This window comes from Acomys minous (genome assembly GCF_964271855.1).
Source record: "Acomys minous genome assembly, chromosome: 16".
Lineage (NCBI taxonomy): Eukaryota > Metazoa > Chordata > Mammalia > Rodentia > Muridae > Acomys > Acomys minous.
The window spans coordinates 94,544,370-94,558,110 of record NC_140498.1 but is presented as its reverse complement, the minus strand read 5'-3'; the positions used below and the strand labels follow the sequence as shown (position 1 = coordinate 94,558,110).

The following is a 13,741-nucleotide window of genomic DNA, read 5'->3' as shown; positions in this document are numbered from 1 at the left end:
CGACTCGGGCCAGGGTCAGGAAGGTCCTGAGACCAGGAGAGAGAACCTCCTATTCGCAGGAGTGGAAGCAAACTGCACACAGAGAGGAACCAATCACCAGAGAGCCCAGCGGACACTCGCTGGACAAGCCGTTTCCCGCTCAAGGGAGGTGGGTGGCCTGCGTTCTCTCGGCTCCACACAGAAAAGTCTTTCCGAGATACTGAATCCTCATGAATAAGAAGTTTGGACAAGCCGGGCGTGGTGGCGCACGCCTTTAATCCCAGCACTCGGGAGGCAGAAGCAGGCGGATCGTTGTGAGTTCAAGGCCAGCCTGGTCTACAAAGCGAGTCCAGGACAGCCAAGGCTACACAGAGAGACCCTGTCTCGAGAAACAAAACAACAAACAAAAACCAACAACAACAAAAGAGGTTTGGACGAGGTGCGTCTGGCTTGGCACTGCGTCGTGGCATCCAGCTGTGCCCCGTGTGGAGGAGCCTGGGCCACCACAGGCCATGGCAGGATTACTGGCACGGACTTCACAAGAAAACCAATGAAGTGTGAATCGGCCCTGGCTGTGTGGCCTCGAGAAAGTCACCTGAGCTCAATTCAGTCCCTGTGAGAGAAGAACAGTAGCCTCTCTTCCTTGCAGAGAAAAGGTCCCATCTGCAAGGTGCACAGCCCAGGGTCGGGCTGCACAGGCGGGCCGGCAGCAGACGCTTGCCCACTGCCTCTGCTTACCTCCAGGGACGCCATGCAGACGACCTTGTTAGCGTGGTAGAAGAAAGTGGGCAGGACGTCGAATATAGTTGTTTCCGAAAGTATTAGTTTCTATGGGAAGCGGAAGGGGCCAAAAAGCAAAAGGAACATGAAAGTCCGACCCAGACGCTGGAGGATGGGCAGGAGGCTGCAGGCAGCTGCGCCACAATCGCTGTTGCAGCCAGCGGCCTCTAACACAGGGGACTCCTTTGCGCAGAGCCTTGGGAGGTGGGACTAAGAAGGAGTGGGGGTGGCTGTGCCCAGGGCAGGGTCCAGTGAGGGCCCTGGCAAGAACCTAGAAAGAGGCGGCGAGTGCCAGCCCCACCCCTGTCCTAGTCCCGCCACCCTCCCAACCCCCACTCCAGTTCCACCACCCCCATGCAAAGGGCTCACATCTCCTGGGTGTTCCAGAAAAACCTTAATTTTAAAAAGAATTTTTAAAATTTTTATTTCTATGACTGTTTTATTTGCATGTATAAAAGAAGAAGGCATCAAATCCCATTACAGATGGTCATGAGCCACCATGTGGTTGCTGGGAATTGAACTCAGACCTCTGGAAGAGCAGATAGTGCTCTTAACTGCTGAGCCAATTTTAACCCTGTGCTGACCAGCAAAGCCTCAAGCCTGTTGCCCTGTGCCTCCTTGTGAACCTTTCCACGCCCACAACTCCCTGGGCCTGCCGATGTCCCCTGGGACCATCCTAGCCACTCTGAACTGGATGTCACTAAACTGGGGTCTCCTTGAGAGTAAGTAAAAGCCATGGTCCCAGAGACTCACCTTGAGGTTTTCTGGGCAGAACTGGTGGCCGTACATGTCGATGGCAGAGAGGAAGATGGATTCCACCTGGTTGTGCCGCAGCTCATAGGAGGGGAGATGGGAGGCGATCAGGACCTGCAGGGAAGAGTGGGGAGAGGCCTGGGATGAAAGCAGAGGGGAGGTGGGAGGGCCACAGACACCAGATGCCATGCTCTGAGACCAACCTGCCTGGCTCTGAGGGCCACCTTGCAGTGCTCGCTCCTGCTCAGCTGCGTGAGCTCACTGAGGATGGAAGTCAGCTCGTCGGACAGGGCAGGGTCTGGGCCACAGAGCTCATCCTTTGGGGACACAACAGAAGCCATGTTGGCTTTGCTCTTGCCTAAGGGGATCCGGCCAGCACTTGGCTGGTCTGGGAGGTGGGGGTGGGGGGGAGGGGGAAGAGGGTAGGGAGGTGAGGGGTGAGGATGTGAAGGGTGGAGGCGGGGTGGGGGGAAGGTCTAGTCTCAATTCTCTAAACACATCTAGCCAGCTTTCAAAAAGCCCTTAGCCGGGCGTGGTGGCGCACGCCTTTAATCCCAGCACTCGGGAGGCAGAGGCAGGTGGATCCCTGTGAGTTCAAGACCAATTGGTCTACAGAGTAAGTCCAGGACAGCCAAGGCTACACAGAGAAACCCTGTCCAAAAAACAAACAACAGTTGGGCATGGTGGTGCACAACTTTAATCCCAGCACTCGGGAGGCAGAGGCAGGTGGATTGCTGTGAGTTTGAGGCCAGCCTGGTCTACACAGTGAGTCCAGGACAGCCAAGGCTACACAGAGAAAACCTGTTCAAAAAACAAACAATAGCTGGGCATGGTGGTGCACACCTTTAATCCCAGCACTCGGGAGGCAGAGGCAGGTGGATCGCTGTGAGTTCGAGGCCAGCCTGGTCTACACAGTGAGTCCAGGACAGCCAGGGATACACAGAGAAACCCTGTCTCGAGGAAAAAGAAAGAAGGAAAGAAAGAAAAAAAACAAACAAAAGCTCTGGCCTCTCCTTACTAGAGGTACATTTCACTCACTCACACACTCACTCACTGACTTATGCACCCCAAAATATGTGCCCTCACACGTGCCAGCGAGTATACAGTGTGCGTGAGCACACACATGCATGTGGGAGTGAGAGCAGACACCTTGTGAATCTTCACTGCACTCCACTTTGTTTTCGGGGGCAGGGTCTCTCCTGAACCCGGGACTCGGAGCTCAGTGGTTTGGCTAGTCCTCCAGGCTGTTTGCCTTGGGGGTCCCTTATCTCCACCTTAAGAGTACAGGGTTACAAGCGGGCCACCCCACCCACCAGCTTTTCAGTGGACGCTGGATCTAAATTCTGTTCCTCGCACATGTGCAACCAGCTCTATCCACTGAGCCATCTCGGGGTCTGGCCAAGTGTTCCTTCTGCGGAGTGAGGAGCAGATGGTGCTGTGTGCATACAGCCCCTGTGTTTCCTCTCGTCCTCACTCTAAGGGGGGCTTGGGGACATCTCAGAGAAGGGGCTCCCTAAACATCCACTGGAGATGGATTTGTGACTCAAGGAAGCAGGGTTGCTGAGCCACTGGCATCCACCACCTGTATCCGCCCACATCGACCTCTACGGCACCTTGTCACCTCTCACCTCTATGCATGCATTGTCCCAACCATAACAGCCCTCGAGGCTTCAGTCAATCTCTCCCTCTCAAGCCCCAATGGACCAGACAGCTGTAGCATCGCTCTTACCCTCCTCCTCCCATCCCTGTGGCTGCAAGGAGAGCACAGAGCTTGGGTACTATCCAGCAACGAAACTTCCTAAGATATTCAAAGTGTATACTGTGTATGGGCTGACGCGACGGCTCAGCAGTAAAGAACATTTAATGGTCGTGCAGAGGACCTGTGTTAGGTTCCCAGCACAGGTGTCAGCGAGCTCACCACCACCAATGACTCCAACTCCAGGGGCTCTGGCGCCCTCTTGTGGCCTCTGTGGACACCTGCATTCAAGCATGCATGCACACCAGTGCACTTTACAAAATGAGGTCCACACCCTCCACATACAAAAGCTCTGAATATTCTTTTCCTTTCTTGTTCACGTCTAGGAAGCAGCTGGCATCACACAATTTCGCTAACAGCATTATGTTCTATCTTCATTGTCACTAACGCCCTATGACTGCCGAATGGCTCTGAGAAACCAGACTAGAAACCAGAGTTCACTCCAGGGTCACTGCTGCACTGGAAAGTCCCCGTCGCAGTAGTCAGGGGTGCTTAAGTTAACCTTGCCGCCATCTTGACAGCATCTAGAATCAAAAGCTGGAAGAAATCATGGGTCTCATCTGTATGACCCCTCTGACCCCGGCTTGAGCAATAGGCTCAGCCTTCTAAGAAAAGGCCCCGTTGCCTGGGCTGGACCATCCCACTGTTTTCTCCCGGCTGAATTGTGTGTCATGTAGGAAATTCATGGTCAGGGAAGTCATGATGTACACAGGTGCAAACAGCATCAGGCTAACCCACAGACTAGGCCTGCCTGCCTGCCTGTCTGTCTGTCTGTCTGTCTGTCTAGAGATCTCACTCACCATGTCGCCCTGGCCGGTCACTATGTAGACCAGGCTGGTCTCACAGAGTTTAACTCCAAGTGCTAGGATTAAAGGCATGCCCACCACACCCAGACCTGACCTGAGTCCACAGCTTAACCGGAACAGCATCTGGTTGCAAATGGGACCCATGGGCAGTCTCCATCCTCAGGTGGATTTTCTCAGCCTTGGGACCCCCAAAGGGTGGACTCTCCCTGGGCTTCAGCTTGCAGTCCTAGCTACACAGCAGTCACTTGGGAAACACCTTCCCCCAAAATGAATACTGAAAATCTTCAAAATTGCAAAAGTAATGAAGACCTATTAGGTGAAGGCCTCTGAGCTGACCACCTTGAGTCACTACTTTCAGAACTTTACCACGTTGGCACATTTGCTTTTTCCTTTAAAAGCAGATTATCAAAGAAAAAGTCTTCAATTATGAAATACTGCTAATTATCACTTAGGGAGAAAACACACACACACACACACATGCTTTTCTAAGAAGGCAAAATGAAAGGCTACCGTGTCAGCTAGGACCCAGCTGGCCCAGGCTAGCAGATCACACTCCGGGAGCACGCGGTGGCTTCAAACCCTCACTCTGCACCAGCAGCTGAGCCCCAACATAAGTGGCCTCAGCTCTCTGTGCTCTGCCAAAGGCGGTGACAACAGTCCATGTCTTGGAGTTGGAGAGAACTTAGTAGTGATGGGGTACAGGGGTGCACCAGGGCCAACTGCTAGGAATCTTGTCTTTCTTTTTTGTTTGTTTGTTTGTTTTGGTTTTGGTTTTTTGAGAGAGGGTCTCTTTGTGTTAGCCTTGGTTGTCCTGGACTCGCTTTGTAGCCCAGGCTTGTTTTGCTTTGTTTTTTGAGACAGGGTCTCTCTGTGCACCCCTGGATATCCCCGAACTCACTCCATAGACCAGGCTGGCCTCGAACTCAGAGATCCACCTGCCTCTGCCTCCTGAGTGCTGGGATTAAAGGAGTGTGTTACACCACCCGGCTATGGATGCAGGCTTCTCAAAGATGTACCCAAGTGTGGACACAAATTTTTTATTGGAGTTTGGTTGTTGGTTTGTTCGTTTTTGCTTTTGTTTGTTTTGATTTGTTCGGTTTTGCTTTTCGAGACAAGGTTTCTCTGTATAATCCTGGCTGTCCTGGAACTTTTTTTGTAGACCATGCTGGCCTTTAACTCACAGGGATCTGCCTGCCTCTGCCTCGGGATTAAAGCGTGCACCACCATCACCACCACCTGGCTGCTTGAGAATCTAAGCAGAAGGTTCTCTCTAGAGCCAGCCTGAGCCACACAGGGAGCCCTAACATCAATAACAACAACAACAATAATAAATGAACTTAGGGGCTGGAGAAATGGCTCAGAGGTCAAGAGCACTGACTGCTCTTCCAAAGGTCCTGAGTTCAATTCCCAGCAACCACGTGGTGGCTCATAACCATCTATAATGAGATATGGTACCCTCTTCTGGCATTCAGTCAGCATACTGTATACATAATAAATAAATTTTTAATTAAAAAATAAATGAATTTAGTATATAACCTTTAAAACTAATTAATATGTTTTTAAAGCAACCAAACGGGCTGGCACAGGACAGGTGCTTTGTGTTGCTGCCTATTTTTATGAATAAAGTTTTACTGTGCAGCCATACCATAAAGCAATGGAGAAGTCAAATAGTTAGGTCAAAGACCAAACCAACTGAAAACTCTAAGTCTTTACTTTCTGGCCCTTTCTAGAAAATAGTTGGGGACTAGGCTGGGGATGTGACTTTGTGACAGAGCACTTGCCTGGCCTGTGTAGGACTGGGTTCCATGCCAGAACTGAAAGAGGGGGTGGAGGGAGAGCAGAGAGGGAGAGGAGGGGGGAGAGGAGGGGGGAGAGGGGGGGGAGAGGAGGGGGGAGAGGAGGGGAGAGAGGAGGGGGAAAGGGAGGAGAGGGAGAAAGCCCCTGCCCCACCCCCACCCGGGCCCCATCTTACGATCAGCATGATGACCAGCTGGTTCTTCTTGGCCACCTGTGAGTGTGAGAAGATGCAGTCCAGCACCTGGGTCATGTCCGGCTTGTACTGCTCCCTCAGGTTGATCACGCACTTGTCATAGTGGGCTGCGGGGGCAGACAGGAGACTGAGAAGGGTGAGGCGGGGACACCTCCCAACTTGCCCCGCCCAGAGCTTGGGGCTGACACCGGTGGCACACGGTGTCTCTTGCCTTGCTGGAAGTGATGCTCCACGTTCAGGTATCTCCTCAGGAGATCCAGCACCACAGCCTTCATGTAGCCGCGGGTCCCGCTGCGGTATCTGGGGAACCAAACACAAGCCTGTCACCGTGCCCGCCACCTCCTGAACACCAAGCCGTCTGAGCTAGAGCTGTTATGGCTGTAAGCCGGGGAAGGGAGCACCTCGAAGGAGGGTCATGCCCGCATGGCCGCCAGAGCAGGCTGCCTACGAGGGTTTGAGTTTGGAGGGTGGCCTGCACTGTACAGGGAGACACTGCCTCAGAAGACCAAGGGCTGCGATGATGCAGCTTAGTGAGAGAGCCCTGGCTACAATCAGCTTTGCAAGACAGAGGAGGAAGAGGAGGAGGGGAGGAAGGGAGGCAGGAAAGGAGAAATGGGAGAGAGAGGAGGTGAAGGGGAAGAAGGAGAGGAGGAGGAGGGGAGGAGGGAGGAGGGAGAGGAGGAGGGAAGGGGAGGAAGGAGAGTTATAGAGCATCTGGGGTCCACTCCATATCCTCAGGAGCCACGGCTTGTCCATCACTAGCCTGCAGACTGGGCTGGCACTGAGCCCCAGGCCCCTAGAAGCACCCGCTCAGGCCCAGAGAGAAAGGAAACCTTAACACTGAGCTACTAAAAGAGGAAAGCCTATTTTAGCAGATTTTAACCCCACAACAAAAAATTTCAAACTATCTCTGTGACATACGAGGACATCCTCAAAAGCCAAACTTGGAGACGCTTTGCCAAAACCCTTTTTGTTTATTTCCCTTCCTTTTCGAGACAAGGGCCGCGTGGTTACCCTCCACATGTTTTTTCTCTTCTATGGTATTTCTACACATGGGGCCAGGGTTTCCTTTCTGCCTCTCCCTCCCCGTGCAAGGGGTTGAGCCAGGGCTTCCCACAGGCTACTGAGGACCCTAGCGGGCCCAGGGCACACTTGCCTCTGCACCAGCTGCACGATGCTCTGTGTGTTCATGAAGAAGACCTCACGGTCCGCCTTCCGCTGCAGGGTGGCAGCATGGCAGTCCAGGATGGTGGCTATCTGGATAAGAACACAGAGCAGGTCGGGCCACTGCCAGCTACATGATCCGCTACAGGGGTGGGGGGAGGTTAGGGGAGGGAGGTGTGTTATGTGGGACCCACCACAGGCTCCCAGGGAGGTCCCAGCCTGGTTATACTCAAAGACCCAAGCCCCCTGGCCTCTCCATAACAGCCCTGTTCACTCCCTCAGTGCCTCTCTGGGGACCCAGGAGCTCAGAAGGCCAACGATCACACAAAGATGTGAGTGACAATAGGACCCTAGACAGGAGAAAGGGGTGTCCAGAGAAAGAGTGGGTGCAGGAGGGAGAACTCTTTCCATCACAGTTCATGTGACTGGATTTTTTGCTTTTTGAAATTACTGGGGGGTGTGCGTACAAGATATACACACGGGGCTACGTGTGCCACGGCCCACATAGAGGCCAATGTTTCTCTCCTTCTACCGTTTTGTGGGCTCTGAGGTCACCATGCTTGGTTGGCAAGCATCTCTACTGAGTCATCTCACAGCACCCCACCCCCCAAAAAAGGGGGATTTATTAAAAAAAAGAAGAAGAAGAAAAAGACCTAAAACTTGCATTAATGAAAAACTCCAGAAAGGTTCCAAATGCATCCTTTTTTGGATGTGGCCTCATTACTTTTGGTTGGGATACGACTTCCTTGCTACCCCAGCTGTGGTGTGTACACTCAGCGCGAGGCCTGTCACTCAACTGCGCCCTGCTCTCCTCTCCAAGCCGCTGGTCCTTGCCTCCCCCGGCCCCTCCCCCCAGCTGGCAGCCACTGGTAGCGCCCTTTCTACACTGGTTGCCTGTTCCGGACATCTCTTTGGACCGGCTCCCGTCCCTTAGCATAAGGCTCATCCATGTGGGAGCACGGGGCTCAGAACGTCATTCCTCTATATGGCTGAACAGTGTTCCAACCTTCAGGAGCTCGGGGTGTAGCTCAGTGGGAGAGTGCTTGCCTAGCATGCCTGAGGCCCAGCACTGCAAAACACAAGACAAACAATTTCAACCTTTAGAATTGTTGACCTCGGGAACGGCCTGACCTAGCTCCTCAAATGGCTGAGGTGTGTGGAGGGTCGGGGGGGGGGCAGGTCAGCAGGAGAGAATGGTGAGGTCAGAAGGGAAAACTGACCTTCATATGCTCAAAGGCAAACTATACAGGTCAGAGGGAGTAGATGTTTTTTACACTAACGGGATGTACATACTAACAGTTTCCGTTCCTAAGATGCAGGAGGCCCATAGCTATGGACTTCAAAACCTGGGACCCAGGAACAAGATTCTGGAGCTAATGATTCGAGCGAGCCAGCCTGGGCCGGGACAGAGTTAGTTCTGCCTGTACCCCGACTTCCCCCTGACCCTGAGCTGTTGGAGTGAGGCCTGGGGACTGGGGTGCACCTCAAACTCCTGACCCGTGGGAGAAACCACTGGAGTTCTACAGAAAAGGTTAAGAAGAAACCGTGGGCCACAACAGTTAGTGTTAGCTCAGCTGCGGAGGGGCCAGACAAGGAAACGGCACAGATAGGTGTGGCTGGCCGGGGCTGGCTGGTGCTGGCCGGTGCTGGCCAGAGCTGGCCGGGGCTGGCTGGTGCTGGCCGGAGCTGGCCGGGGCATGCACCTGCTGGCTGGGGAACTGGCAGAGCACTGAAGTAATGTTGCCGGCATACTGGGCCATCACCCTGCGGACTGCCTTCTCCACGGGTGCGGGGATGCGGCCTGCCACGCTGGTCATGATCTCCTGCAGCTCCAGAAGAGGTAGAGACGGGTGCCGGAGTGTCATCATGAGCTTCTGGACCCACTCCTTCAGCTGTAGAGCGACAGTGACATCAGCCACCACTTCGTACGTGCGGGCACCACCATTTGCCCTGGGCGGCCACCCAACTCAACCCACTCAGGCTATAACCTCCAATGGAGGAGGTGTAGGCCCAGCAGCCTCTGAGGCAGCCTAGAGTGGAGTGTTCCCAGTCTCCCCACATAGGGGGGCCCTGTGTCCCTCTCTCAGGAACTAGAAAGCCTGCATGTCGTCAGGGAACAAATAAGATCACATGACAAGCTTACGCTTGTGGGGTACTTGCTTAGCGCTAAGTAAAATCCAAAAACCTTTCTTCACCCATTTTCTTTTTAAATTTATTTTTATTGTTTTTAAATTATGTGCATGTAAAAATTATATGCACGTGTTTGTGTCTGCATATGGGGTGTGCACATAAATACGGGGCCCTCCACGGCCAGAAGGCATTGGATGCCCTGGAGCTCGAGTCACAGACCCGTGAGCTGTCTCACATGAGCACTGGGATCCCACTGAACTTGGGTCCTCTGGAAGAGCAAAGGACTGGGCCACTGAGCAATTTTTTTTTCTGTCTTTATCTATTTTTCTTTTCTTTTTTCAGAGACAGCCATAGCAAGCAGGGAAGTGATTGTTCTCCCCATTTGCAGTTGCAGTGAAAACAGAGAGGTCATTTACGTCCCCCAGAGCCACTCAGCTGGGTAAGAAGGCCTCCTGCAATAATGTTGCAACTCTTCCTGGCTCCACACAGGGCCCTGGGCACACAGGCTGCAGGCTTTTACCTTTATGCTGAAGAAAGGCTCCGGCAGGCAGTAGCCACTCATGACATTGGTCAGATTTTCCAGGACACCGTGGAACACTTGATGTAGTTTCTCCCCAAGGATGGGCAGAGTCTGCTGGGCAGGGAGCTCCCCTGTGAACGGCTGTGCCTGTGAGACAGGAGGACAGGTCACACACAGACCAGGGAGCCTGTGACACACGAGGTCAGGTCACACACAGACCAGGGAGCCTGTGACACACGAGGTCAGGTCACACACAGACCAGGGAGCCTGTGACACACGAGGTCAGGTCACACACAGACCAGGGAGCCTGTGACACACGAGGTCAGGTCACACACAGACCAGGGAGCCTGTGACACACGAGGTCAGGTCACACACAGACCAGGGAGCCTGTGACACACAAGGACAGGTCACACACAGACCAGGACACACAGACCAGGGAGCCTGTGACACACGAGGTCAGGTCACACACAGACCAGGAAGCCTGTGACACACGAGGACAGGTCACACACAGACCCAGGCAAAAGACTGACCTGAAACCCACCAGCATACTCACTTGAAGCATGAGAAAGAAAAACAGAGAGTATGATCCTAGGACCCCAACATTACTAAGTTCAAATCTGGATCCAGGATTTTCAAATTATCCCCTTTGCAAATGGCACAAATTTGGCAAGTTATACCCCCAAACAATTTTAAAGGAGTTCCATTTTTATCCTGATTTCCTTTTTGATGAGGTGTATCCTCATTCTCTTTTTGGTTTTCCTGGTCAGCTCTGGCCCTGAACTTCTGCAGACTGATTCCACTACATGGCACAGGCCGGCCTCGAACTCACATTTCTCATGCTCCCATATCCTGAGTACTGGGATAGCAGGCCTGTGCCACCATGCCTTTTAAAATTTATTTTGAAATTAAGATTTATTTTAATTATGTGCATGCGGGAGTGGGGTAGGTGCACACGTGTACAAGTGCCCTTGGAGAGAAGAGGCACACTGGTTGTGAGCTGTTGGACACGGGTGCTGGGAACTGAACCCAGGTCCTCTGCAAGAGCAGCTAGTGCTCTTAATCACTAAGCCACCTCTCCTGCACCAACTGTTTTATTTCTGTGTGGCCCTGGCACTTGACCCTCGGGCCTTGTACGTGCAAAGCATGTGCTGTGCCACTGAGCTATATGCTAAGTGAAATCCTCTAGTGACAAAGTGGCAAGTTCTGTGTGGTTCCCGTATTCTGAACAGTGGGATCCCTGGGGGCGGGGGTGGGGGTGATGCAGACTCATGGTTGGTTGCCGGGGCTAGATGAAGAGGGAGCAGAAAGTCAGTATCTGGTCGGCAGAGGCTTTAGGTTTGTGAGAAAGAAAGGGTTCTGAGCAGTGGTGACGGCTGCTCAACAATGCAGGTTTAGCACCCTGAACGGCCAACTGCAATACGCCAAAGGCAGGGAGGGCGCCCAGTGTGGCCGGTGCAGGGGCTCAGCAGGGAGGGCGCCCAGTGTGGCCGGTGCAGGGGCTCAGCAGGGAGGGCGCCCAGTGTGGCCTGTGCAGGGGCTCAGCAGGGAGGGCGCCCAGTGTGGCCGGTGCAGGGGCTCAGCAGGGAGGGCGCCCAGTGTGGCTGGTGCAGGGGCTCAGCAGGGAGGGCGCCTAGTGTGGCCGGTGCAGGGGCTCAGCAGGGAGGGCGCCCAGTGTGTCTGGTGCAGGGGCTCAGAAGAGAGGGTGCCCAGTGTACTTGAAGCCCTGGGTTCCATCCCCAGCACGTGGACACAGACACTACAACACACACACACACACACACACACACACAGACACACACACACGGACAGCGAAAGACAGGAGAAGTGAAGATAATAAGTTATGAATATTTAACCACAGTCTTAAACAATAAGGAAATATGAATATCTCATTAGTAGATACACTGATAGTAACTAGCAATAAATACTGTTAACAGCAGGGAACTGGGTGCATGGAGCCCTAGAGCCCTTCGTGTGATCTGTGGTCCTATGAATATAAAGCTGTATAAGAGGTAAAATCTGGTTATATAACACATACTAATTGAACAAAATAATATTTTAAGGGTGGACCCAGATAGCTCACAGAGCCAGGCATAATGGGGTACACCTACGTTGGAATGCGGAGGCAGAAGGACCTTGAATTCAAACCCAGACTGGGCTGTTTGGTGAGCCCAAGGCCAGCCTGCGCTACATAGCAGGACCATATATATATATGTGTGTGTGTATATATGTACATATATGCATATATATGTGGGGCGGGGTTGGGGGTGGGGGTGGTAAGATAGCACAGCAGGTAAATGATTACCACACAAGTCAGAACCCACAGTAGGACAGAGCCAACTCCCCAAGGTTGTCCTTGGACCTCTACTCACACACAATGGCACACAAGCACATACAACAACAACTAAAATAAAATGTCCAAGGGCTGGGGTGTAGCTCAATGCTGGAGTGTTTGTCAACCATGATCAAGACCTTGGATTTATCCGCAGCACTGAAAGAGAGAGAAAGAAAGAAGAAGAAGAAAAGCCAGCTTCATGGGCGGGTGAGAAATTAGTAGTCTCCTAAGGGTTAGAGGGAGCTGGCGCACTGCCTGGGCAGGTCCTTCCAGCAGAGGGAGCAGGCTCCAGGCGGGAGGCTTCTGTGCACCCCTGAAGAGAGGGACAGAGAGAAAAGCACAGACATTGACGGGGGAGGTAGGGATAGAGGAAGACCGTAAGATTGTAGGGAGCGAAGAGAGAGAAAACCATAGGTTGGGGGCTGGGGGGTGCTGCTTGGTTTTTGGTCTTTACTCCAAGCAAGATGAAGAGCTGTGAAGGAAACAGAAGTGGCAAGGGCGTGGCTGCCAGGAGCTTCCGAGTCACATCGTCACCTGAGCTGAGCGGATCTGTGAATGAAGCAGCTAGGTACGGAGCGCATGCACTACGTACCGCGTGCACTTTTGATGCATCGTCAAGTTCTAGCCTGGCCACCACGCAGCCGGCCTCCAGGATAACCCCCGGCCGCTTGATGTACCTCACCCGGCCGCTCTCCTGCACACTCAGCGTCATGATCATCTTCATCACCTGTGTGGCAGAGAGGAGAGGAACAGGTCGCAGTGTGGGGGAGGGTCTTGAGATGCTGCGGTCTGTGCCCCAGAGAGGTGGCCGCAGGCGACACTGGCATTGTGGTCATCATGAAGCATCTCCTGACTCAATGTGGGGTAGAAACTGTTCTCCATCGCTTCTGATTGGTTAATAAAGAGCTGAACAGCCAATAGCTGGGCAGGAGAAGACAAGGCGGGGGCTTCTCAGGGTCAAGAGAAAAAGGAGAGGGGAAAGGGGAGAGGGGAAAGAGAGGAAGAGAGACTCAGAGAGTGTGTGCCTCTGTGTATATGTGTATGTGTGTGTGTGTGTGTGTGTGCGCGTATGTGTGTATGTGTGTGTGTGCACACGCATGTGCATTCAACACGCTTAGATCAGCACCTGCTGAATGGACAGTGCTCAGTCAGTGAGGCCTGTGGTTTTTTTTTTTAAGATTTATTTATTATTATTCATTATGTATACAGTATTCAGCCCACATGTACGCCTGCAGGCCAGAAGAGGGCACTAGATCTCATTATAGATGGTTGTGAGCCACCATGTGGATGCTGGGGATTGAACTCAGGACCTTTGGAAGAACGGACAGTGCTCTTAACCTCTGAGACCATCTCTCCAGCTCCAGGCCTGTGGTTTTAATCATTGCTATCACCATTACTAAGCAGTTCTTTGTTTTGCTTTTGTTTTTCAAGACATAGTTTCACTGTGCAGCCCTGGCTATCCCAGAACTCACTCTGTAGACCAGGCTTTGCCTCCCTGAGTGCTGGGATTAAAGGCGTGCACCATCATGCC

General features: G+C 52.8%; 1 protein-coding gene across 6 annotated transcripts in view; it reads right to left on the bottom strand.

The window, feature by feature from the left end:
* Nucleotides 1-13,741, bottom strand: part of ACACB (acetyl-CoA carboxylase beta) — a 106,133-nt gene that overhangs the window by 34,033 nt on the left and 58,359 nt on the right. For 5 of the 6 annotated variants that reach the window (XM_084761394.1, XM_084761393.1, XM_084761396.1 and 2 more), the window contains 10 exons: nucleotides 12,803-12,937; nucleotides 9,879-10,025; nucleotides 8,932-9,120; nucleotides 8,235-8,297; nucleotides 7,221-7,321; nucleotides 6,276-6,364; nucleotides 6,047-6,171; nucleotides 1,716-1,829; nucleotides 1,513-1,626; nucleotides 718-807 (listed from right to left, as the gene is read on the bottom strand). In XM_084761394.1, the coding sequence (XP_084617520.1) occupies nucleotides 718-807; nucleotides 1,513-1,626; nucleotides 1,716-1,829; nucleotides 6,047-6,171; nucleotides 6,276-6,364; nucleotides 7,221-7,321; nucleotides 8,235-8,297; nucleotides 8,932-9,120; nucleotides 9,879-10,025; nucleotides 12,803-12,937 (1,167 nt within the window). The remainder of the gene's footprint in view (nucleotides 1-717; nucleotides 808-1,512; nucleotides 1,627-1,715; nucleotides 1,830-6,046; nucleotides 6,172-6,275; nucleotides 6,365-7,220; nucleotides 7,322-8,234; nucleotides 8,298-8,931; nucleotides 9,121-9,878; nucleotides 10,026-12,802; nucleotides 12,938-13,741) is intronic. The other variant, XM_084761395.1, reaches the window with a different exon arrangement.